The 27,670-nt window shown below is 36.2% G+C and overlaps 1 protein-coding gene across 3 annotated transcripts in view; it reads left to right on the top strand.

The window, feature by feature from the left end:
- Nucleotides 1–418: 418 nt before the first annotated feature.
- nrp2b (neuropilin 2b) overlaps nt 419–27,670 on the top strand; it is a 140,196-nt gene continuing 112,944 nt past the window's right edge. For 2 of the 3 annotated variants that reach the window (XR_015498801.1, XM_087266282.1), the window contains exons 1-2: nt 419–1,095; nt 13,744–13,918. Coding sequence is in view for 2 of the 3 variants with exons in the window: in XM_087266282.1 (XP_087122408.1) it covers nt 1,026–1,095; nt 13,744–13,918 (245 nt within the window). In the remaining variant the exon portion in view is untranslated. 3 annotated transcript variants of the gene reach the window in all.

Raw genomic sequence — 27,670 nt, 5'->3', positions numbered from 1 at the left:
AAGGGTTTTGGAAAAGTTAGGCAATTAATAAGCTGCCAAATCTAAATAATTGTTAATTAATACTTCTTAATTTTTTTCACAGTGCTGTGAATATTTGAAAACTTTGATCTAAAAAAGTCGCTTTGTTCATTAATGAGACGCTAAATATTTAAATGAGACTTTAAAAGGACTTTTTAAACCTCATTATTTGTCAGCGTGTAGCCTACATCGTCTACCACCTTGAAGAAACTCTCCAAACCACCTTGTGGTTTCGCACAGCCACGAGCGTTTGACGAGCCCGTGTGGCTGTGGACGCTTGTGTTTCCCTCGCTCGCCTTTTTATAGCGTAACTGCGGGACTAGTGGCTGGTCTTTAATCAGAGACTGGAGAGGCGGGCCGAGGTGCTGACTGTAATGCGATAGCTGCGCCCGTCCTTAATGCTATTACATCCACATGCTGCTGCCGCGCAAGACTCAGCGCTCAAACGCAGAGACGCGCAGTGCCAAAGAGACAGCGCGCGGAGGATCTCTATCCCAAGACTTCAGTCACGGACCCACTGTACGGAAGACCACATCCGAGCTGCCTTTCTCTGATAGTGTTTCTCATATGCGAGATATAGAGCGCTTGGTGGTGGATTCTGAGGCGACAAGATCGGGAAAACGCTCCATGTCACTTGGGTTGGAAGGCGAGAGAACGCGCGGCTCACCTCACTCCTCGTTCACTCGCGCGCCGCTGTAGCTCGAGGAAATCAAGCCAAAATATGTTTTCGCTCTGAACTCTGGCTTTTAAAGAGAAAGCGGTTTAGCCTTTTTTGTTTTGTTTGCGTTGCTTTTGTTTAGGATACAACCGGAGATGTTAAACAGCCTGGGTTGAATTTACGCATCCAGCATTTTGAAGCACACCGAGAAATCAAGCGGAAGATATTGTAATCGGACTCAAAGACACAAGTGGATACAACATCAGTGGAGAAGAACATTTACAAAGAACATCACAAGAACTTCAGCTTTTTCCTCTACGCGCGCTGGGTGAACATTCACCCAGGAAAGATGGATTTATTCGCAAAGCTCTGTGGATCTTTACTTGTCTTGTGTGCGGCATTAGTTTATGGACAGGAGGGTAAGTTCTTGTTTTTTTATATTTTCTCTTTTTTTAGTTGTATTTGTCAGTGCAGGTTCGAATTCACGCTTATGTTTTTAGGTGACAATGTAGTAGGCATATAAGCTGTGTATTAAATTATTCATAATTATAGGCATTTATATTGAATTTTGACTAGGTATATTTTCGTACCTAACTGTCAGACAAAAAACGCCAAAATGTGCAACATTTAACATTTATTATTAACCCTGGCTGGAAAATGAGGAAGAAGTAAACTAGCAAACTGAAAGGACGAGCCTCTCGTATTCTAGTTCCAGTTTGTATTAGTGTGATTTTGGTGAAAGCTCATCTCGTGCGCTGGCAGTCTCCTGCCCGCTGGAGGTGACGCGCGCTCGGCATGAGCACCCACAAACGCTACGCTTCATACTGTACTCCACTACATGCTTTCCAAACACCAGTTTTGCATTTTAAATAACTATGTAATATGATTTCTTGTTTTGTTTTTAAGAATATATTTTTTTCTTCAAAAACGCACATATGAACTCCTGAGTAAATTACGCAGTAGATTCCCTCCGCAATACGATTGGGGTCCAAAATTAAGCAACTTGTCACCTAAACCCTCAAACGTATGATATATATATATATATATATATATATATATATATATATATATATATATATATATATATATATATATATATATATATATATATATATATATATATATTTACCTCCTAATCTACAAAGTCGTAACCCATCATTTACGGTGTTTTTCCAGTCATGGTGTTCTCGTGTCATGGTTACTTAGTCTTGACGACTGTATTTGTGCAGCCGCGGGCACATGAAGCACCTCCAGTGACTATCATGAAGAGGATCAGCGCAGATACAGAATGTAACAAACATTTTGGCCAATGGGCTATATAAATGGTACATACGTTTAAACATAAGCTATAAGTTGATATTTTCATATGTTAATGACCTGGTTTGACATTTTTGCACTAATTGCTGATGATTCTCATTTTGGAAGACAGATTTTCATGCTGAGAGTTTTACTAGCGGGATTTATTATACACTGTCTGACTGATAACTCAATTTTACCAAATATACACTGAGGCATCTATTAACAGAAACAAACTAAGTAACGGTCGCACATGTTCGCAGTTCTGGTGGGAAGCTACGTGTGGCTTTTATAAACGATTTTAAACTTGCGTAAAATAAGTTATTTTTCACGGATTCCCTGTGATTTCTTGTTTCAATTTTAAGAGAAAACTAATGCTAAACAGTTTCAAGGGGACTTTTAAAGGGCCTTTTTATTGTGGTGGTAGTCCACACGTCTTTGTGACAATACAGTATGACTAGTTTTATGTTTATCATTATTTTAAACTCATTTTTCTAGAGTCTTTATTATATATCTCAAAAGGAACTACACCCAATAGCTATAAATATGACAATACGAAATAGTTAAACAGCCTTACTAAATATTTTTTAAAGTACTTATGCTGAGTAGTTATGGAAATAACATGAATAATATAAATTGAGTCATTTCCCGGTCAGAACACATGAGATAAACTACTTAAAGCGGGATTTGTTCTCTCAAATATAAATATTGTGTCATCATTTACTCACGCTAATTTTGTTTGAAACTGCCTTCTGTGGAAAACAAAAGGAGGCAAATGGTTTAGGATTGACAGTTTCAGTCACCATTCACTTCTGTTCCATCTTTACTTCAGACAAACAAAGTGAGTGAAGACCTCCAAATGTGTCCCTTTGTGTTCCACTGAAAATCCCGAAGGGGTATAAACATAGACACAAGTGTCATTTTGGGGAACATTGTTTAATTTAAGCTTTGTTCTTAAACTTTTTTGTCTCTTTTGACATATTTTTCCACAAGTAAAGTCCTTTTGGACTAGCATTTGCTTAATTTTTCAACCAAATGTCGATGGAAGTACTGCCAGACTCAACAGATCTGTGTTGGGATCTGCACCTGATCCAAGAGAGAGCTCTCCACGGGGGTCTTTCTAAAAGCCCAGCTATCTCTCCAACACAACAACAGTGCCTTAATTAGTCCTGTTAAGCTTCAGACGGTCTGAATCAGACGCATGAATGCTTTTGAGAGCGGGAGAATGGCTTAGCCATCTACTGCTGGGACAGGAAGCCCTACTGAAGTGAGCTGGACTCAGCAGCTGATGAAGCACACGCTAGACGATAGGGGGGCTCAAGCCTCTTGTTCTAGTGCGGACAGAATGTAATAAGACAGAGCGCCGGAGCTCTAAGTGTCTCATCACTGCTATTAAATATCAGCTATTCATCAGCAGATGCTCGCTCAGTGAAAATGAGAAACCTTATTGACTTCCGCCAGTCAGCTGCTGATATTTTCCAGCTCCTCTCCCGTGGCGGCGGTTATGGCTGTCGAGCAGTGTGTGGTGGTAACATGCAGATGCGTGTAAATCTACATGTTTGAGCCTGAGAAACGCTGTGTCCGGATGCTTTTCCATATTTTCTTGGTGTGCCTACTGGTTCAAGTGCAAAAGAGCGTGCTGTTGGCAAAGCCTTGGCCACCTGTGCCTGGAGGGAACGCTACGATTGATTACCTGCTTGTGCAGCTGTGCAGACACACCTGACCACCTGCAGATCCTCAACGCGCTCCAGAGAAACTATAGCTAGCGCGGCAAACTCCACGGGTAGCTGCTTTGGAAGCGAGACTGCCGCGTGTCGTGCCGAATTTCCGAGGGAATATGAGAGCAATTCTCTCCTGGCGCTGGTTGTTTTCCGTGGCGTACAGAGTGAATGGGATCTCTTTAAAGTTTCATCGGATCCCTGCTAAGCCCATTTGTCATGTTCGTTTTCTGCTGTTCAGTGGCTCTGAGCTTATTTCATTTTCCATATGCACATCTTTGGTTTTCTAGCCGATTGGTTCTGAGTTTCACTTTTGAGTTGTTTATCCAGCTCTTAATTTGAGTCACCTGCTTGTAGTCTCACTCTCTCTCTCTCGTTCTCTCTTTCTCTCTCTCTCTCTCTCTCTCTCTCTCTCTCTCTGTATGTGTGTGTGTAGCGTTAGGTTTCTTCCAGCAGCACCTCCTCTGAGCCCTCTTAGACTATTGATACTGATGAAAGGCAGATGTGGACTTCTGGCAACTTCTGTTGTTCCACAGTCCTCAGAGTTTGATATCAGATTAACAGATGAGTTCAGGGAGATGCATTCCATGTCTGTTCTCTTCAGATTGTGTGTATCTGAGTGCAGATTGGGATGAAACAAGATTCTGATAGAGTTTTCTATAGAACCGGAGAGTTTAAGCAGGAACCAAAGTTTCAGTCTGAGCGATGGGACAATTAGTATCTCGAGAGTTCTTGCGATGTATTGTCTATTTGAACTGGTAAATGCTCTTAATCTCCAACAACAACTGCTATTTTGTAAATCACTGCAGTTTGTTGTCATGTCTGCTCACCGCACTGTTTTCTTCTCTTTCCCGTCTCGTGTAATGGGTAATATTGGCACTCCCTCAGCAGAAAATGGGCTTGTAAATCAGCTGAAAGAAGGTCAGATATTTGTATTCGCGCCAGCAAATGTGCCGGCATTCGTTCACTCACTCTCGTGTGGCAGGCTCTGGAAAAGTGCTGAAACAGTGCTATCGGGATGAAATTCAAAACAAGCAAGAAACCCATAAATAATGCAGCTCCATTCTCATTCCTCCACCCACCTGCTCAGCACCGTTTACAGTTACTTATGGCCCTGGAGCGTGGGGGCCGACGGCAGGCCTACCCACCGGCAGCATCCTCAATCCTGCAGGAAGTGAGGCGGGGAGAGACGACTCGTATCTGAACAGAGGAGAGGAGCGGGCCTGTGCGAATTGACAAAGTACCGACACCGGAAGCTCTGACAGGATGAGATCTGTGGCTGTTGTTGTGTGTACTCAGCAGAAGACCCAGCTGACTGGGGTTGTGTTGAACAGTGAGCATCCATGTGCTGAGTCTTACGCTTTGTGAGGATAGACAATACTATTGATTTGACCTAAAATCAAAGCAATTGATTTGTTTGATTTTGCCAATCGAAGGAGCTCTATTAGAAGATTTGGTTTCTATTGAACACCGTGACAGTTTGATGTAGTGTGGGATGTAACTCACAAGGTTTTTACTTAGACATTTGTTGTTGCAATTGATGCAGTTCAGTTGCCAGCGCTTGCAGTAATTGTTGTGACCTCTAATAAGGCAGTTGACTTATTACACTGATTGATTTATACTGACACCTAGTGGTGTGGATGTAGTATTCGCAATGTTTAAGTCCATGTTGTTTTCGTTATTCTTACTTTCTATGTAATTTTTTAAAAATTATTTTAACTGTCTTATCAAACAACACGTCTCTGTTTGCTTCCACTGCTCAAAAGTTAAGCCAATACATCCCATGTATGGCCACTGATAGCTTTAGAATGATAATGATCACCAGGGATTGGTTGTGTTTGCCTTCATGAAACCACCTATTTCATAAAGAAAATAAATAAATAAATGGGATGTGAGCCAAACTCCAAAATCTTATTTCACTTTGGTAATCATGCTAATTACCAGAGTTGGGTGTAACACGATTCACAGTAACACAATACTGTATTCTAATTACATTTTTGAGGAATGCAGTAATGTAATTAATTACTTTTTAAATGTGTGTAATTTGATTACAGTTTCTAAAATCAATGTAATTGCGTTACTTGCGTTACAATTAAAGTTTTTATAAGAAAAAAATACCTTTCAATCACGTTTTTTACTGCAACGTCAGTTAATAAGCATGTGCTTTTCAATTGCTGAAGAACGCGAGCTGAAATGTCGAGAGCGGTTGCTTCTTCTTCAAGTGGTAATACAGACATTACTTTGATTTTATTGTGCGTAACAACAAAAATATTGTTGTGAAATGTATTTAATGTCCTGACTTAAAAAAAACTTTCAACGTCAATGTGAATAGTCTTTAAGGAGTACAACGGCACCCAAAAACATGGCGGCCCAACTCTGCCAAAACAGGCTAAATTAGGTTTTTGTGCATGAACAAGAGTGAAGGGATCTTCTGCATGTGAAGAGAAGCATAGATGCTTGGGGCAGTTCACATATCTTATCTTTTATGTGCGCGCATATCGGGAGCGCATATTGCATGCGCATATGGAGTATATATGGAGTGTGCTCGCATTTTCCAGGAGCCCTAGTTGAAAACTGCTAGTCTCGCAACAAAAACTGACTGATCAGCTTCATGCTTTGTATGAAATATACACATTTCGGTTGACTAACTACTGTAGACGAACACAGAACAGCCAAACATTGAAGTGTTTTTTCATAGTATGGATGTCAATGGTTTCAGGTATCTAGTTTTCTAGTCTTCTTTTGTTAAAAAACTAACAAACAAAAAAACAGGCTTGGAACAAGTGAATGATGAGAGAAGTTTTGGTTGAACTCTTTAAGTCTTTTGAATATGTCGAGCTGCTGTGATCAACCCATTGTAATGCTTTTCATTGAATATTAAAAGATCTGGGATTTATTTGGTATTTTTAAAGGTAGATTTTTTTATGTTTTAAAAGTAACTTCAAAGTAAAGTAATTAGTAATGATTACTTTTTACATTAAGTAATCTGTAATGTAATCAGACTACAAATTTCCAGTAGTAATCAATAATTTGTAATCTATTTCTACCAGAAAGACGGATAAACGTTTTACCATTTATTGAGAAAGTGTAAAACATTGCTATTTCAGTCACTGTCCTTTGTGTGTAGTCCTTTGGCATAAGCCCCATCAATGATGCGGGTCTCGTGAAGACCTGACAAATACTGCCCGAAGATGAAGGCAGGGCCCAACCTGGTGGTGATGGGGGATGAAGGGAACTTCACCTATGAACAGCAAAATAAATTGTTTAGACAGCTTATTTATATAGCTCGCTTGATTATTATTGGCTGAATTGATATTATGAAGAATGACATAGAATTAGTCTTCCTGGTAGAACCTTCGCTGAAGCTTTCATTACTTTTTAAAGTAACTTACCCAACACTGCTTCTCATGCTTACAAATGTATGACTCTGGTTTCAAAATGATCTTCATTATCATTCTAAAGCTATTAGCGGCCAAACCTGGGATGTTTTGGTTTCATTTTTGAGCAGTGGAAGCAAACGGAGACATTTTTGTATTTACAGTCTATTTTCTGGGTAACCTGCATTTCCATTCCCCAACATATAACTTTCAGTTGTATTTGGTGCATAGCAAATCATTCACAAGAATGGCAAATGCATCTAAAGTCCCCCCATACACAAACCGGATGTTTACTGTGGCCCATTCGCCAGGGCTGTGTACTGCTGTGATAGCATGTGGCAGAGCCTGTAGATGGATAGACTCTTTTAGCAGTACAGACACAATAATTCATGAGGCCACCACACACACAGCAACACAACACTACTGCAGTATCTGTCGCTCTCTCTGAATGGAGCGGAAATGAATCTCTGCACTGTCAGACCGGTTCTGTTGAGAACCAATGCTCAGGGAGGAAAAACACCTCCTAATGAGAGCCGTCAGCCTGTCGACCCTCCTCTTATTTCTGCATACACAAACGAATCGACCCTGAACATATGAGAAAGTGATGATGCTGGGATTGTTCAGGCACAGCCAAGAGTGCATTTGGTGCAAAATATACTTCTTTTTGAAATCAACTACTAAGTAAGATTTCCTGAATGACTATAGTTGACCTGTTTTAGCCTAACCCAGTTCGGATGAGATCTGTGTACATTGGTGTGGTGTTGAAAAACAGCTGGATGAAGTGCAACAGAATGGAACTGAACTCAAGAGCCCTGAGATGTGTTTTTAAAACGTGGGTTATTTTTAGCTTGACATGCTGTCTTGAGTGTCTTGTTGTGGGACACTTAGAAACTGCTTGAGATCTGATGCAAGCAAAGAACACAACAATCTGCATGTGTGTGTCTGTGTAGCAATGTCGGAGGGAATTTAATGTTTAACTCTTTGCACATCTTTGGCATCACTTTTTAGTCATAACACAATGTTTCCCATTAATGGGGTTTCAGTGTAACCAATGTTTTTGCATTTGTTATAAATACTAGGGGTTTCAAACCTAGTTCCTAGAGGGCTTCAACCCTGAATAGTGTAATTGCAATCCTGCTTCAACATACTTACCTGTAGCCGCAGATCTGCACAGTTTAGTTCCAACCCAAATTAAACCCACCTGATCAAACTAATTGAGTCCTTCAATCTTGTTTAAAACCTACAGGTTCTGAAATCCGCTTGTTAAGTCATGACGTGTCATTTGAATTGAGAAAATATTCGTTTATGACCACTTTTAGTCCTATCACGCATTAAAGTGAATGTTATATAAAACCATTGTGTACACATTGTACACATGTACACAATTTATAAAAAATTAATCACTTTCTAGCTGTCGGAAATTAGGCATGGATATTTTGCGATTGTGATTTTCGAAAAGTATTACATCACTTTGTAAATGTTTATTATTAACATTTGATGAGCCTCCTCATACAGTTTAAGAAAATGATTGGACCTGGAAGCCGCTTCGTGTGATGTCACACTTAACAAGTAGATAGTACAGAAACCCAAGATACAAAAGCACACCAAGAAGCAACAGGAAATAAACTGTTAGCTAATTATAGCAACAAACATATAACAACAGTATTTAAATCAAACACGGCCTTGCCTGACCAAATTTTTAAAATTTATCCACTGTCACTTTAGGAGTGTTGAAGGTCTTGATCTGCTCAATCAGTGCATTAACGATGTGCTCAATCCAATCAATAAAATTTACAACAAAGTCAATCTTTTTATTGTTACTGTTTTATCATACAAACCCACTGACTGGGAAAAAGTTATAGACTATACAGAGTTATAGAAAATACAGAGTTTTTATCCTAAAAACTATTCCAGTAAAAGCACAGAACACCAGTAACTGTCAAAAATGTCATTTACAAATACATCAACATCGCATAAAATAATGTTAGCATCACCATTTTATATATTAAACAGGTAATAACGGGTAATAAACAATTTAATAAAATGAATCTTTATTAATTTGTCAAAGTTATAAATGGTACAAATTTAAAAGCCTCAAACAGTCACATACCTCAAAAAACAATTGTGAAATGATCGATTTTAATTCAGACTCAACATTGCATGTACTCAAGATGTGCCTATTGCAAATGATTGCATTGCGATATCGATTCTGAAAAGATATATTGTGCAGGTCTAAAATAAATACTCACTATTTACTCATCCTCAAGTTGTTCCAAACCCAAAAGTAATTTTTTTTTTTTAAAATGTAGATACCTGTAGTCATTGATGTGAAAAGTAGAAAAAAACATATACTAAGATAACAATGCCAGAAAGTTTAACCTGGTGCCATAAAATCAATGTGCTGCATTTGATGCTAATGCTGCATCTTTAATACAATGTAATCAACCCAAGAGTTGCAATCCAATCCAATAGAAAAAAAAATCAAAAGGCTGAAACTATAAGCTACAATTTTTAGCTTCAGTAGGTTATGGATAACATATGGTAGTTCTAATGGTTTAATACAATTAATTAGATTTTGGAAATCACCATGCGACCCTCCCTTTAATGTCTCACGACCCCCACTTTGGGAACCACTAATCTATACAACTGTTTTGAGGTGATCTACACAACACTAATTGGTCCCAACACAAATTGATTAAGTTAACATAATTGTTTTTGCAAGTTTAAGGTGATTGAACAAAAAAGTTAATAATTGTGTCGTTTTAACTAATTGTACTTTGAAATCTACACGCATTATCAAATCTGTGCATTAACGATGTGCTCAAGCCAATCAATTCAATTTTCAACAAAGTCAATCTTTTTTTTATGTTACTTTTTATGATACACATCCACTGAATGGGAAAAAGTTATAAAGTCTACAGAGATTGTTTTATCCTAAAAACTGTTTTAGTAAAACCACAGCACACCAGAAACTGTCAAACACGTCATACACAAATACATCAACAACACAAATTACTATTAACTCACCCTCAAGTGGTTCCAAACACAAAAGTAAATAATTTAAAAAACTTTAGATACCTAACCATTGACACCCATAGCTGGAAAAACAAATACCATGTAAGTCAACCATAGTAGGAAAAACAAATACTATGGAAGTCAACCAAAGTAGCAAAAACAAATACTATGGAAGTTAACCATAGTAGGAAAAACAAATACTATGGAGGTTAACGATAGTAGGAAAAACAAATACTATGAAATGTCAACCATAGTAGGAAAAACAAATACTATAGAAGTTAACCATAGTGGGAAAAACAAATACTATGGAAGTCAATGGTTATAGGTTGCCAACATTGTTTAAAATAACTTATTTTGTTTTTTAACAGAAAAAGGAAATAAAAAAAATGTGATCAGTTTTTATTCTAAAACTATAAACACACTTTTTTCTGTGGTCATGTTTTCTGTTGTGAGTTCTGTATAAAAAGCGAAAGATGACTGGGCTTTAAGTCCAGTCCATCATGTTAAGTACAGTCTAACACCTCTCTTGTCATCATAGCTTTCCAAAAACTCTGAATTTGAAATTCTGTTATGTTGCGAACACCTCATGTCGTCGCCCTGTTCAATATTTGACAAGTCACTGTGTTAGAGCAAAGGTGAGTGCTCTGCTCTGTTTCAGAATTAGGATGCATTTTGTCTGGTTTACTTGCAGTGTGCTTTGCATGCGGCGTAAATCCGCAAGGTATGAAGAGGTCGCATCCCACCACATCCATCTTGTTTTCTGACGGTGAGAAAAGTCGGTGACTGAGTGTGAGAGATCAAGTATGCAATACAGATGAGTTGTAATTGTTCACAGAAAGCGCTGTGGAAACCAGCCACAGACCTCAAACTGTCAATCAAAGCTTTCACTTCCTCTGAACTCCTTCCCAGCGTCCCCACTGGGCCGCTATGTGTGACGCTACAACATCAGCTCTGTGCATGTCGGTTGCGGTGTATTTGTTGTGAATTTCAAGTAACGGCAGCAAAATGCGTGCCTGTGTCCGTTCCTGCCTGGCCACTGCTGGCGTACAGTAACAGATGAGCAGGACCACACACAATCCGGCACCACAGGATTGATTCATCAAGCTTTGGGTGATTGTGCTTTCATCTACAAGCAATTGTTGTTCCTTTGGTTTGCTAAGATCTGAAGAGTGGATGTTAACATCAATAGCCTGAGGTATCAATCAAGACATTTGTGCTGCCCATTACACTACAAATCACAAAAGAGGGCAAATTCTTCTGCAGGATAGCAGATCCTCATACTTCAGCCTCCACATGAAAGTTCCTGAAAGCAAAGAAGGTCAAGGTGCTCCAAGATTGGCCTGCCCAGTCACCAGACTTCAACATTATTGAGCATGTCTGGGGTAAGATGAAGGAGAAGGCATTAAAGATGAATCCAAAGAATCTTGATGAACTCTGGGAGTCCAGCAAGAATGCTTTCTTTGCCATTCCAGATGTCTTTTTTAATAAGTGATTTGAGTCATTGCAGAGATGTATGGATGCAGCTGTTCAAAATCATGAGAGTCATACACAATATTAATTATTTTTCCACTGCATTATGACTTTATATTCTATACTGTACATTTTTTCTGTTAAATAACAAGACTTTTGTTTAGGCAAAGTCAAACCTTACTGTCCTAATTAAATAAATAAAAAGCAAGACATGATCATATTTTATGTTGGTAAAATAAGCGTAAGTAAAATAAGTAAAATAGAGGCCTTTGCCTTTCATATAAGCCACTTCTGATACCAAATGATCAACTAGAAGTCAAGTTATTTGTTGTTCTCAAAATTTGGATAGGCAAGAAGACTTCTGTCAGATAGTGTACATCTCTAATCCTACCCAAAACCTAAACCCAACTTCTACTTTACTGACTATTAATAAACAGATAATTAGTAGTATATTAAGCTAGTAGTGTTAGTTAACGGTTTGTTAATACCCTCAATTGTGACCTATAACGTGTTACCAATATATTTTAAATGACTAAGCTGTTGAATGCATTCTAATTGGCTGATTGACATACTGAGGTGTGCAGGTATTGTCTGATAAATATAAAAATTAAAGTAGTTCCAGGCAGGTAATGACTAAATTACAGTATAAGTAACTATCCGTACACACAGCAGTGGTTTAAATAAAAAATTCAATGACGTGAAATGTGGTGAAATAGTACATATAGACAATGACTTTAGTTGTAGTAACCATAGTTTAAGCAGAATAATTGACTCCAGTCCAGGCATGGGACGATAACCAGTTTCAAGGTATACCACGGTTTGAAAAAGTAAAGGTTTTAAAACTGGCAAAATTTTCTGTTATACAGCATATTATATGGCATATGTAAGGTTTCGTTTTAAGTTTTTAGGACAAAAGAAATCCAGAGATGTCGTTTTAAATTGCAATAAAATCCATGTTTTTGAAACTAATGAAGACAGCAGAAGTCTGAATGATTCATTTGAAATATTTAGCCTGACATGTTTACTGCTCCAAAATATTTAAAAGTTTCTCAAAATAAAATATATTATGATCAAAAGGGAAACAAAAGGTTTTGTTTTTTACCCAGACATTTAAAAAGTGTATATTTTAAAGCAGTAATCACAATAACGTGATGTTTTTATCAGGGGTTAACATACTGTCTGAATCTTATACCAGCCCATGCCTATTCCAGTTCATTGATTTATTCGAAAAGAATTAATACCCCATCATTATTTATTAATTACATAAACTATTTTTCCCATTTTTGTCTCCATCTAATAAAATAACATAATTGGACCCTTCAAACTATAATTTCCTGGACAAAAACATTCTTTAACACACTGTACCTTTTTGGACTACTTCTCGAAGCTCAGTTAAATCATTCAGTGCCTGTGCGCGTTAAAACATTCATACGCCGCCTCTCCTCGAACATGTGTGTTCATTGCTCGCCGACATTGTACCGTGCTAGCAGAGGTTAAACAGCTGTGCCTCAATACTACGATCAGAGCAATAATAAATGAGCGCCATATCAATTATTTGAGCTGTGGGAGCCGAGGGCTTGTTCGGGAAGAGAATGGTAAACACAGACAGGGGAGAAAGAGCGAATGAGTGCACTATCTATGCGCTTTCCACTTAGAAAGGCGTCTTTGTGGCCGTTCTCCGCACCATTGGGTTGACCTTTGACCTCATGCAGACACACTTCCTGTCACTAAATAGTTAGTTCTTTGTCATCGAGTGTTTTTTTACTCTTTATTGTGGAGATACTGGTGAAGCTTGTGTCTTAATGTTTGCAGATTGCTTGATAGTAATGCGGTTGTATGGTAGATGACAGCTTGGACAGGCACATTTGACACTAGAGACAGGAGATTCTTTGAATTTCCAGCTTGTGTTGATTTGTGCTGAACGTGGGGACACAGAATTGAGGCTTTTAGTTGTCAAGTCGTGACTGCTTCACTTATTGACTTGCAGAGGTCAGCTATTTCCTTTGAGTCGCTCAGAATCATTTGTGTCATATTGATTAATTTGTACCAAATCACTTCAGTCAGTTTGAAAAATGACCGTCCAAATGAACTGGTTTGAAGTTAAAATGTAATTAAGTTTGCACAGATTGAAGCAGTCAAACTTTTTTTCACAGTGCTGGCAAATCACGTATTTCACATTTTATCTCCACAGAACCGTGTGGTGGGAGTTTTGATGCCAGTGATGCAGGGTACATCACTACACCTGGTTACCCGCTGGAGTACCCGCCTCACCAGAATTGCAGATGGGTGATCACAGCGCCCGAACCATCCCAGCGGATCGTCTTAAACTTCAACCCACACTTTGAGCTGGAAAAGCTTGACTGCAGGTCAGTTGATTAAATGTTTATTGTCATTGTGTTTATTCTAGGTCAGTAGTGGTAATATTTACTGATTTACTGACGGTTTCATTTTTAGAATTGCGATCGTTGAACATAAAACCAGTCATAAATCATTTAAATAAAAAAATAATTATACATTTACATAAAAAACTAAATATATAAGCAACTAATTGATTTATACTTTGTTATGATCTGACAATATTTATTTGTAAATAAACAAACCATCGTTATACAATAACTTGCCTAACTACCCTAACTTGCCTAGTTAACCTAATTAACCCAGTTAAGCCTTTAAATGTCACTTTAAGCTGTATAGAAGTGTCTTGAAAAATATCTAGTCAAATATTATGTACTGTCATCATTGCAAAGATAAAATAAATCAGTTATTGGAAATGAGTTATTAAAACGATTATGTTCAGAAATATGTTGAAAAAATGCGCTCTTAGTTAAACAGAAATTAGGGAAAAAATAATTATTCTAATAATTCTAATAGTTCTGACTTAAAATATATATACTGTATATTGCATTACATATTAAATATCACATAATTTAACATACTATAACATTTCTCATAAAAATGAGATAACATTGTCATAACATTCTTAAATATTTTACAGCTCTAAAAGAAAGTATATCAAAGCAAAAAGTGTTGCATTTCTTTCAATTCATCTTCTTCTCTCTTTCTGTTTTTTATTAAGAGACTTCTATTAAGTGTGCTGCTTAATGTGAGCCATATCCGTAGTGATTTCTTTTAAAAACAAAATGAGTTGATGTGGAAAAGACTGCTGATGTTTCTTGCCTAGTGATTATCGGAGCCTTCCTGCGATGCCCCGCTGAGCCTGGCTCTCGTCGACATTACACAGTCTCTTCACTTTAATTAAATACCCAATAAACAAAGCTTTGACACACATTTCTGGGAATCATGAAATGTGCAGGCTGGAGCTCGCAGCGTGTGCTTCACCGGCAGCTGTGTCCACTCCTCCCTCTATTGGACGACAGCAGAAATACATGCAGTCGTGGTCTGGATTATGAGAGTACACAGAGCTCAAGTTGTGTTCTTTCGCAGTCTGGGCGGATTTGTTTTAAATCATAAAGTGCGACGAATTTGAGGGGAATTAGCAAGACTTTGACATTCACGAGTCTTGTTTTACAAACCCTTCTCGGCAGAGCCATAAAGCCTGTCAAAACCTGCCAGCTGCCTCACTCTTCTCACTCAATGCTGCCCCTTTGTCCTTTTGGCATTTATTACCATTTTGGCTCTATTAATTATACATAGAAGTGTTTTTAAAGAGAGATTTGCGGGAACGGCTTCTGACATTCCTTTGTTGAAATTGGAGCATTAATTTTTCACAAGCTTTTGTTGAAAGTGTCTTCTCCGAGCACTTCCAGTGAGCAAGAGATCAAAAGACGGAGACAGGAAAGTCTGATATGTGTTTCATTCCAGCGCTTTGCTTACCCCTCGGTGGTTTGGGGTAGTACTGTTGTTATTTTCGTCTCTCTTTTTTTGTTGTTTCTCCCTCCACCCCACTGTGATTGACAGAAGATGCGGCACGTTCCATTACATCACACATCCTATTCCGTTCTTTCCTCCCGCTGGGGATTTCGTTGAGCGTCCATTAGTAAACAGAACTCCATATTGAATCAGACACGTTGCCACTTTTGGAAAAGAGGAAAGTGGACAGTTTTCCAGTAGTTCTCAGGTTAACACATCCAGATCTAAGACTTAAAACAGATGTGTCTTTTTATCTAACCTTCTGTCTTCACTTTCTTCTTCTGCTGCTGCTGAGCTACAAATGTTCTGACTAGACTTTAACGTCTTTTGAAGATTTTTAAAGAGCATTGTTTGTCTTTGCTTAACTTGCTGTCATGTTGTGAGTGGCGAGCTTATTTCTTTGTGGGGCTGCTTGGGTGTTTTGATTTGGTTAATTACTGATTAATGGATTTTTAATCTAAGAAAATTAAAGTTTAATGACTTTTAAAATATAAAACTGATACATTTTAAATATGTTTATCTGTCAATTCCACATTTAACATTACTGAAAGTGTGTTATATAGAAAAATTCATATTTGATGCTCTTTACAGTACTCTTGATACTATTGAACTTGGTATTATGGTATTTTATTATTATATACTGTGTGTATATGTTGTTGATTAGATATATTACTCATATCATTCATTCATTTATTCATTCATTTTCTTAAATCCGTGGTTACCACAGGAGAATGAAATGCCTGCTTATCCAGCAGATGTTGAACGCAGTGGATGCCCTTCCAGGTGCAACCCATCTCTGGGAAACATCCATACACACTCAGTCACACTCATACACTACGGCCAATTTAGCCTACCCAAATTACCTGTACCGCATGTCTTTACATTGTGGGAGAAACCGGAGCACCCTCAGGAAACCCAAGAGGACGCATGAAGAACATGCAAACTTTACACAGAAATGCCAACTGAACCAGCCGAGGCTGACCCACTCCGTTACCATTACACATATCTAATATATTTATTATTTACAAATAAATATAAATGAACAATAATAAAAAAAAGATTATGAATGATCAGTTTGTACATTTTTTATTTATTTAAAATATAATTTTATATATTCAATATTATTTTAAATGATTTTATTATAATTATATTATTATTAAATATAATTAATATTATTTTAAATATAACATTTTTGAAATGCTTTATTATTATTATTATAAATATTATTATTATTATTATTATTATTATTATCTGTATCGTAATAGTTATTAGGTTATATACTGTTTTTAAATATATTATATATTTTATATACTTCTTTTACAAGTATTATATACTATTTAATATATAATTTATGTTTAAATATATTACACATATCTAATGTTTATTATTTACAATTAAATGTAAATGTAAATAAACAATATAAAATATTTAAAAAGTTATAATTATTATTTGTATTATTTAAAAAAAAAAAAAAATATATATATATATATATATATATATATATATATATATATATATATATATATATATATATATATATATATAATATTATTTGAACAATTTTATAATAATAATAGAATTATTAAAATAATAAAATAATTAAAAATACTTAGTTAAATCATTTATTAATTATAAATAATATAATATGATTATGCTATTATTAAAAATTACTATTATTATTTTAAATATTATTTTAAATATTATTTTTTTGTATTCTGTATATAAATACTTTATTATTCTTATTCTTCTTATTATTCTTTTTATAATTGTTATTATAAATGGCGGCGTTGTGGTGCAGGGGGTAGCGTGGGTTTCTTCCGGGTTATCCAGTTTTCCCCATATTCCCCCCATGAGTAAATTAATGTATGGGTGTTTCCCAGTGATGGGTTGCAACTGGAAGGGCTTTCACTGTGTAAAACATATGCTGGATAAGTTGGTGGTTCATTCCGCTGTGGCAACCCCAAATTAACAAAGGGTCTAAGCCAAAAAGAAAATGAATGGATTATATACTATAAATTATTATTATTATTATTATTATTAGTAGTAGTAGTAGTAGTAGTAGTAGTAGTAGTATCAGTATTATAATAATCATTAGGTTAAATACTTATGTTTTTAAACATATATAATATAATTTATACACTTAATGTTAAGTGCTATTTTAAGTTGACGCCATCCTGACCCTGATTTCTATCTTTATATCTCTCTCTGAAGCGTCTCTGTGAGCATTTAAAGCACATAAAGGTTAAGTATGGTTATTTACAGCCTGTAGTGCCCAAGTCTGATGTAAGCTACTGTTACGCCTGATCTGTAGGCCTCATAAATGCACAAATTATATATCAGCCTCTTCTGTTTATCACAAAGCCAGACTCTTCTTGGCTAAAATCAACACTCTTGCTCTCTTGTTTCTTTAAACTCCCTGACTTGTTCCCTGCCGTTTTTCTAGCAATTATTGTTTTTGTCCCCTGGCCAGACAGATGAATTAAGGACAAAGTTGGGAGTATCGAGTTCTGTTGGCGTTCCAACTCAATTGCAATTGTTAATGCCTAGTAAACACGATCACTTCTTTAATAAACAAGTGGTTTATCCATTAACATGTTTAAACACAAATATCTGTTGATTCTCTGGATTCACACTAAAGAGTTGTTGCAACAATCTCTCTGTGAAGTGAACGGATCCTTTAGTTGTGTTGTCGAGATTTAAGCAGACGAAGTTAAACAGTTGTGCATTTACCTGGATGAAATACACTTGAGTAAAAGTACAGATTCCAAAATAAAATCTTACTCTAGTAAAATGAGAAAGTTCTCATTTTTCATTTTACTTGAGTCAGAGTACACAAATACTTGATTTTTAATGTACTTAAGTATTAAAATAGCTTATTGACGAATGTTAATTTTGGAAAATTGTATTACCAAAACGTGTCATACTGATTATTCATTATGATTATTTATTATATAGTGTGCAAAATGTTATACAATACAGCATATACAAGCATATAGTATCTAGCAAATACACTAGTTTATTACAAAAACTAAATGTGCACAACATATATCCATATATAAATAATATATATTATATAAATATAAACATACAATAGGACTATAAAAAAGACATGCGATTTAAAAAAAAATGTGTTAACATATACATAAGAATGAATTTACACATTCAAGTTTTATATCTATGATGTGTTAAAGCAGCTAAAATACATGATTATTAAGTTATGTAATTTTAATTTAATGTTAACCAACTTCAGTGAATTGTTTACTGGACACTTACTCTTTTATGAATTCTTTAATTCTGTGTGTTGTTTACTAAAGATTCAATCTAAATGGATCATTTGAATTAGTGAGCTGTTTACTAGAGGCTCTATGAATGAATCAGCTGAATCACTAAATTGTTTACTGGAAACTCACTATGAATGGATCAGCTGAATCAGTAAGTTGTTTGAGATTCACTCTGAATGGATCATTAAAATCAGTGAGCTGTTTACTGGAGACTCTTTATGAATGGATCATTTGGATCAGTGAGTTGTTTTCTGGGGACTCACTTTGAATGGATTGTTTCAATTAGTGAGTTGTTTGCTTGAGACTCAGTATGAATGGATCAGCTGAATCAGTAAGTTGTTTACTTGATAGTCGCTCTGAATGGATCATTTCAATCAATGAGTTGTTTACTTGAGCCTCTATGAATGAATAACTTTGGGTCAATGAGTTGTTTACTGGAGATTCACTCTGAATGGATTGTTTGATTTATTGAGTTGTTCACTGGAAACTCACAATGAACGGATCAGCTAAATCAATAAATTGTTTACTTAAGAGTTACTCTGAATGGATTGTTTCAATCAGTGAGCTGTTCACTTAAGACTCTTTATGAATGGATCACTTGGATAAGCGAGTTGTTTACTGGAAACTTACTCTGAATGGATCGTTTGAATTAGTGATTTGTTCACTGAAAACTCACTATAAATGAATCAGCTGAATCAGTAAGTTGTTCACTTGAGACTCAAGCTGCGTCCCAAATGGCACACTATACACTATGCACTCATGCACTATGTACTTATGCACTTACACACTCAACAGGATAGTATATGTATGTAGTGTCGTCCCAAATGGCACACTTATGTATTTTTACTAAGCGGAAATTCAAACCGTTTCCCTGATGACGTTTGACTGTTGCCAAATCAGTGAAATAAACGACTGAATTATCAAGTAATACCTGCCGTGAGTATTGCTGCATTCACCATCGGGAGGCGCTATAATCACTCTCATAGGTGAATTTTGCTTTCACCATCCAAAATAAATAAAGTTATTCAACATGTGCGTCCGATCGCTCCGCCCCTTCCGCTACGTAAGAAAACCTGCGGTCGTTGAGTGCGTGAAGTGTCCATCATTACACACTTCATTTTAGCGGCTCAATGAGTGCATCATCCGGGTAATTAAAGTGCACTTATTATTTTGAGAGTTTTCAATGTGAACACACTACTTACACTATTTATACTACAAAATGGCGTAAAATAGTGCATAAGTATGCGATTTGGGACGCAGCATCACTCTAAATGGATTCTTTCAACCATTGAGCTGTTTACTGGAGACTCTATGTTTGAATCATTTTGGATCATTGAGTTGTTTACTTGAGACTCACTATGAGTTGTTTACTGGAGACTTTTTAGTCAGCTTCATTTAGGAAATGCAGACTAAAAAGTATAACATTTTGTTTTATAGTGTAGTGATGTAAAGTTTCAATAAAAATAGTGCAGATACTTAAAAAAAAATCTCTAAGTACAATAGTGTAGTGAAAACACGTAGTTACTTAGTCCACCACATGCATGAATATAGACTATACAAACGTTCAACCCTGCATTTTTCAACAGCATGGTCTAACTCAACAATTTAGTTATAAGAGAGTGTAATTAAGATCATTCAGTGATGTTAATTAAATATTTGCCTTTATTGAAATCTATCAAACTGGATTAATACCACATGAGCAGATTTTTAGGTTAACATTTCATGATTTGTGATGAAAATACCATTTGATATGCTGTGTGTGCAATGCGATAGTGCTGTATGTATCATAAACGCTCACCCTTCACACATATTGCGGTATAGACACTGTGGGAAGGCTATTTATTTGATCTGTGTTGATCCCGATGTAGTAACAGCTCAGTATCTTTCCACTGGACATCAAACTGGCTCCATCAGCAGCTAAGTGCCATACTTAATTTATTTAACCTGGAGCGTTTTCCCTGTCAGATATGATTATGCAGCTCAGGGATCATATCCAGGCATGCCTCTCAGTCCTAACTGACAGATGTTTATATGCACATGTGGCCAAAACTGGCTGGACTACTGGGTTTCCCCTTTAACCTCATGAAGTTTAGTCTGCATGTCTGCAACACCACACCCTGATGCCTCATCTTTCCACTCATCTCTCCTTCAACTCCCTTTTGCGTCTATTCTTCATTGTAATTTTCACTCTACCTCCACCTATCTGAAGCATGATTGTATAATACAGCTAAATATAACTTGTTAGGAGTTGAGAGACCACTTGAAAATTAAAAGCATCTGGTTTTGTTGGCTTTATTTATTAGGGCTGTTGGGCATGGGTTTTAGTAAAATTGTAAAAAAAAAAAGTATTTTATTATCGTCTGGTAAAGTTGGAAAGGACGAGTAATTTGGAGAGTTTTGGATGACAGTTGGAGAGAGAAACAAATGTTTTCCTTTGTTATAAATTATAATCAGGGTAACGCCACCAAATATTGCTTTCTTAACTCTTCAGAAGTTAAAACATAGATATTGTGCCACTTTTTGTTATTTTAAGCAAATAAAAAAATACTCTAAAATATTTTGGAAGAAATAAAAGTACTTTACATTAGGGTTGGGCGATGTTGACCAATTTGGCACCGTACAATGTCTTCTGTTTCAAGTCCGCTATGAAAATATCTAAAGCCATTTACTGTAAAGTCTGTGGGATGGGGTTTGCAGGTAACAGCGTTAGCCACTGAGTCTACACGTACTGTAAAATCCTTAATTTAATCCTTACCATACTGTCAGCTGTGCAAGCGGCAGCTATATGAAAAATATAACACCGCTCATGAAAAGACTGTTAAGTTATATCAATATAAATGTGGAGCGGGGCGATGGATCGCGATACCGCCTCAGCATCGTGAAGTTTGTCGGACATCGGCGATGGAAGATGGCATCATCTGTCGGCCCAACCCTACTTTACATAATAAAAAAAATTACACAAACATAACAATATTGTCATTTGTAGCATCCTTTGTACACAATGTTTTAGGCTTGTCTATATTCACTTTTAGAGAACACAATATTTTATACACAATATTATAATGTTTTAAATTCAGAAGAGATTAATCGATCACATCTTTACTATCTGCAACTTAATTAGTGTAGTAATATAATGTTTTAAATTCAGAAGAAATTAATTTAACTGCAACTTAATTAATATAGTAATATGATTTACTTTAAAACACACTATTATATGGTTAGCCACCATTGTTTGGGCTATTTTCACAGTACTGAACACCACAACTACCACTCATCAATTAAGATTGTTTTGCGAAAAGGGAAATATGGGGCAAAACATTTTTTTTTTTTTCATAAGCCAGGACAACATTAACAGAACTGAAATATGGGACTCTCCTGAGAAAAATTGTCAAGCTAGCTGACTAAGGACTAGCTTAAACTAGTTAAAGCCTGGTACAAAAGAAACACAATGGATAACCTTTAGTTTTGGTCTCTACCCTTCCATTTCCCACTTTATTATTCCCCTCTTTCTTTTCCTTCATACATTGAATCTGATTAAAATGACTCGCCTCTCAAGCTCAGCCCTTTCTCAGCATTGCTTTGTTTCGCACTCACCTCTCTTTCTCATTGCACAAGTATACAGTGTAGCAGGTGTACAGTGAAGTAAACACTGTTGATAATTCAGCCACACTGGCATTTCCAAAACAAAAGGACTAAATGCCACTTTGGAAACAGGCCTCTTCCAAACTTTGATATACAGCAAGGGTTTAATGCCAGGCAGAGATTTAAACTCACTACTGATCAACTGTTCACAAACTCAAACTCAAAACGGTTCGACGCACTAAACAGCTTTGCAATAATCTTTATATTATATACAGCTTTATAATCCAATTAATAAACATTAAACCTGCTTAATATTAAAAGTACACATGCTAAGTGACTGATGTTTGCTAGTCATTTTATTTAATTTTAGATCTAAGGTAAATCGTCTGCTGGCACTCTCAGTATGACTATAAATGTCAAGTAAAGTGGTATTCAAATTGACACTGGTAACATTTAAACTGAAAAAAGCACATGATCAGTACCTGAGGTCATCATTGTCATAGTTTATGCTGTTGTTCAGCTGCGAAATCGCAGAAATGGAACCATTTTTAAATAGAATTTTTTGTTGTGGAGTTTGGATAGTTTTTAGCATGGAAAGGATATAGCTTATATCTTGAGTTTTAGCATTGTGTGTAGTTAGGACATGGTGTAACGTAATGGTTTTCCCTTTGATAAAAACCTTGCTCCCCACTTGCCAGACAAAGTAAGTTACGCAGTTTCTTGTCAGGTGCTCTTGTAGTTATACAATTTTGGTAGTTTCAGTGTTAATTGCTGCATGCTAACTCAAAATATTTGTTATGAATAAATTGTTGTGTTTATTGGATTGAATGAGTTTATTTTTTTAATTACAGGATGAATCTTGGTGTGACAATGTAGGCCTATTGATTCAATTACTTCTATTGATTCTAATTACTTTACTTCTATTGACATCATTTGTATCTGAACTGTATCTTTAGCTAAAAAAAGACATTTGAAGTGTTGTATATAGGTATTAGTCTTTTACCCCTTATTGGTCTTTTTCCCCCACTCATAAGGAGCACTAATTACTCTGCCTTCCGATTTGGAACAGACTTTATGTCTGTAGCTCAACTATAAAAGCATTTGGAACAGTGCCATTATACTGTAGGTCATGAAAAGGATAAGCAGAAAAAGATAAAAGAGAGATGAGATGTACACTGTTTATTGTCCAGTTGCCAGAGAATGTGATGAAACCCAGAGCTCTCTGAAAAATCAGGTAGGTGACAGGGACCAGATGCAATGTAAAAAAAGGTAAATCTGTCAAAGTTTACAGGTACAGCTCGGAGCTTACATGAAATACACTGTTTCCCTCGTCATAGCGGCTTCATTCAAATTCATTGGGTTGTTCCCTGACTCCTTGGCATAGCATAATATGTGTCCCGCTCCTAAAAGTTATAAATAGATTATTGTGGAATAAACATAATAAGCATGGGTTGATTTATTGTGATATATCTGTAATGCAATCAGCAAAGCTCCTCGACTGAATGACATGGCTATAGAAAAAGGGCTGAGCAGGTTGAAGTCATGCTTCCCTCTCTCTCTTTCTGTATCCCTCTCTTTCATCTTTATCGTTTTCCCCTTCCTCTATCTTTACTCTCTCTTTTCCTCCCTCTGGCACAGTATTCCAGTTTTTGATATTATCTAATCACCATATTAATACACAAGGAATAGATATTCCATTCTCCTCCATCCCTGGGATTTTATTAATTCAGTAGAGCGATAACATCCCTGAGGCTTCCTGACTGTGAAATCCACAGTTTGCACTTTATATATTTTACCTTGAAAATTGGCAAATTAAAGTTATAGAGTTTTCAGAGATTCTTTTACCTGGTCCAATATAGCAGTGGCTTTCCAATTTATTATTTTTTGTGTTTGTTTTGTTGTTTTTTCCATCAAACCCCATATTTTACTTTGGAGATTGAATAAAGATTAATAACCTCACTAAATGTTCTTTAAAATATTTTAAGTTGTATTTTTGCTAATTTGTTTTGTTGATATATTTTAAGGTATGAGCGCACATCATAAGACCTGTCCATGTTTTTATGTCCATATCTGTTTTTGCAAGCTATTATCACATGGGAATAAAATTTAATATATGAAATAGCATTCATTCATTCATTCATTCATTCATTCATTCATTCATTCATTCATTCATTCATTCATTCATTCATTCATTCATTTTATAATTATATAATTAAAAATTAATTATCACTTTATATTTTTTTACTTTTTTAATTAAACATTCCCCAGAACTACAGCCTAAAGTGAGAAAAATAATATCTGAATGAGAACATATTTGAGCATTTGAAATGTTGAAATGAAATAGTCCTTTCAATATTTTCAATATTAACTAATTTAATTTACAGAAAAGGTACTATATCATCATATATATATACTGTATATATCATTATAAAGATATGAGATGACATATCCTTATATGAGGTTTTTGTAGGGGTGATTTGGCCTAAAGTCTTGATTAATTGAACATTTTAACTCGATTAAGCTTAATAAACCATTATTTTATTATTTTATTTGTTTATTTTATGTTTTTGCCCTAATAGTTCACTGTTTTTGCCCTCATAGTTCACAGTTTTGAATGTAGGGTGCATTACTTGATTTAAAAAAATTGAAGGAAACGCACACTATTATCTATGATTATTTATTGTACATCAACGTTGAACAACTAAAATTAAAACACGGCTCTCTGCAACGCCCACCCTTGTCACCTCCACTAAACTGACCAGACACACAGCTTCCGCTAAGCATTGTTGTGACGTGTAGTAAAATTTTTTGAGAAATGCGTGGGTATGCGACGGCTGTGCCGGACCGTATGCGTGCGCTTAATATAAGAATAATATAGTAAGTATAAAAAAATATATAATAAGTATAAATCAGCCTTAACAAAGCGGGGTCAGGTGACTCCACACACAGTAGAGAAAGTAACTGAAAAAATTAACCTGGAAAATTATATCGATGGCGATGCAGTGGCGCAGTAGGTAGTGCTGTCGCCTCACAGCAAGAAAGTCGCTGGGTCGCTGGTTCGATCCTCGGCTCAGTTGGCGTTTCTATATGGAGTTTGCATGTTCTCCCTGCATTCGCGTGGGTTTCCTCCGGGTGCTGCAGTACAGGTGAATTGGGTAGGCTAAATTGTCCGTAGTATATGAATGTGTGTGTGTGGATGTTACCCAGGGATGGGTTGTGGCTGGAAGGGCATCCGCTGTGTAAAAATGTGCTGGATAAGTTGGCGGTTAATTCCGCTGTGGCGACCCCGGATTAATGAAGGGACAAAGCCGACAAAAAAACTAATGAATGAATTAGATTAATTACAGGTTTTGAATGTCGATTTTAATTAATTTTCGATTAATCGCCCAACCCTAGATTTTTTTCACTTTTAGAACAACTATTTTAGGGCGGCACCTTGGCTCAGTGGTTAGCACTGTCCCCTCACAGCAGGAAGGTTGCTGGTTTGAGTCCTAACTGAGCCAGTTTGCATGTTCTTCCTATGCATGGGTTTTCTCCAGGTGCTTCGGTTTCCCCCACAGTCCAAAGACATACAGTAGGTGAATTGAATAAACTAAATTGACCATAGTTTGTGTATAAATGACTAATTCTGGGTACTTTGCTGCATAAAACCAATCCCGGAATAGTTGGTTCAGTCCGCTGTGGCGACCTCTGAAATAGAGACGAAGGAAAATGAATAAATGAATCCCCATTTTTGCAACTAAATACTTCTCAATTAGTACATTCAGTTTAACTAAATGAATTCAGTTTTAAATTTTAAACTGTTTAAATGTAAATTTTTTAACTTAAACTAATGACTTTAAAAAAATTGGAAAAATAAAAAATCACTAAAACTATGGTAAATGAAAAAATGCTATTAAAAAAATGAGAAGTAATTCAAACTATGAATTACATACTCCAATCTCAATGCTCACCTAACACTGATTTCTACTTTACACTTCACCGAGGGGAGTCGAGTCTTCTACGGCAATGCTCAGTAAAGTCTCTATTGTATTCTTTGATGAAGGCGATTTGAACTGACGATTGGCCGAGAGCATTTTTAGACTCCTCAACTCTGGCCACATGCAGAGCTGTGATCACAGACCCCGGGACACCCCACCGTCTCCAGCTGCCTTTGTTCCTGCACTAACCTCACAGGGGACAGTACTGATACTACTGTCTACGCACTAGCCTCTTAGTTGCTCATGACTGACGTGAGCATCTATGAAAGGAACAATTTCACACAGCAATTTCCTGCTCCGTCTCATCGTGTGGGGCTTTTTTTTATGATAGATTTGACAAATGAACGCGTCTAACCTCACAGCTAGATTTCCTCTCGAGCGAGGCCAATGGTAGTGGATGATATCATGGCTCCGTGAGGCTCTCTTGGGGTCCTGCTGATCAATGCGCGTTTTCCGCCTTTAATGAAGAATCGATAGATGGTGTGAAGCCGGACAGGACTCAAGGGGGTCACACAGGTCTCCCACACAAATCACTTCATCAAGCATATCTATTATGACAATTATAGGCCTTCTAGAGTTACAGATGAGGATTGATATGCTGATGATAGCATAAGGTAGACTTATACACACACACAAAAATGTTTTTTTGATTGTTTTTAGTGATTTTTAGCAGGTACGCAAGAAATAAAAATGTATAATGTTTATTTTGCTAGCTCACATTGTTATTCTTAAGGTGAATTCCAAATCTGTCCAAGTCAGTCCATTGAAAAAAAAATGAAGGATTCAGATGCAAAAACCTCTGAGTGCCATCTGAAATTTTCTTCTAATGTTAGCATTTCTCTCAGGCTCTTATGCCTTGATTCAGTAATTTCACTTTTATGGCGAAGATTAGTTTATTTTCTTCACTTTTAACATGAAATAACTAAACATAAATATAAGAGGCTGCGAAAAAATGCTTATTGAAGAAGAAAATTCAAGATGGCACTTTCATTTGGTACATATTTCGGTAATCTTTACTTTCTGCTGTTCTTCTCTGTTGACATTAACTTGATAGCTTCCATAGCAATATTTTTAGCCATGCCCCTCTTACCATTAGTTTGCTATGAGAGAATGATGCTCAGAAAGAAAGCTTGTCCTCTACTCAATATTCCATTTCAGTTGAAAGAAAATCATTTTAAAAATGACATTAAAATACTGCATATTTCCTGATGATGATGTAGTTCTCAACCTTTTACCACCAAAGCCCCTATGCTAAGGCTGCACGATATTGGAAAAATATTTTGTTTTACTGCGATACACAATGCTCAGCATTATTGAGTACACCCTATTTTGAAAATTAATGTTTTTCACCATTTCTCAGTGAATATAGGCAATTTATTTTGGTAAATTTAAATAAACCAGATTT

Source organism: Danio rerio, chromosome 9 (assembly GCF_052040795.2).
Source record: "Danio rerio strain M-AB ecotype USA chromosome 9, GRCz13ab, whole genome shotgun sequence".
Taxonomy (NCBI): domain Eukaryota; kingdom Metazoa; phylum Chordata; class Actinopteri; order Cypriniformes; family Danionidae; genus Danio; species Danio rerio.
Note: the sequence above shows the minus strand (reverse complement) of the source record. Positions and strands in the feature narration are given on the sequence as shown.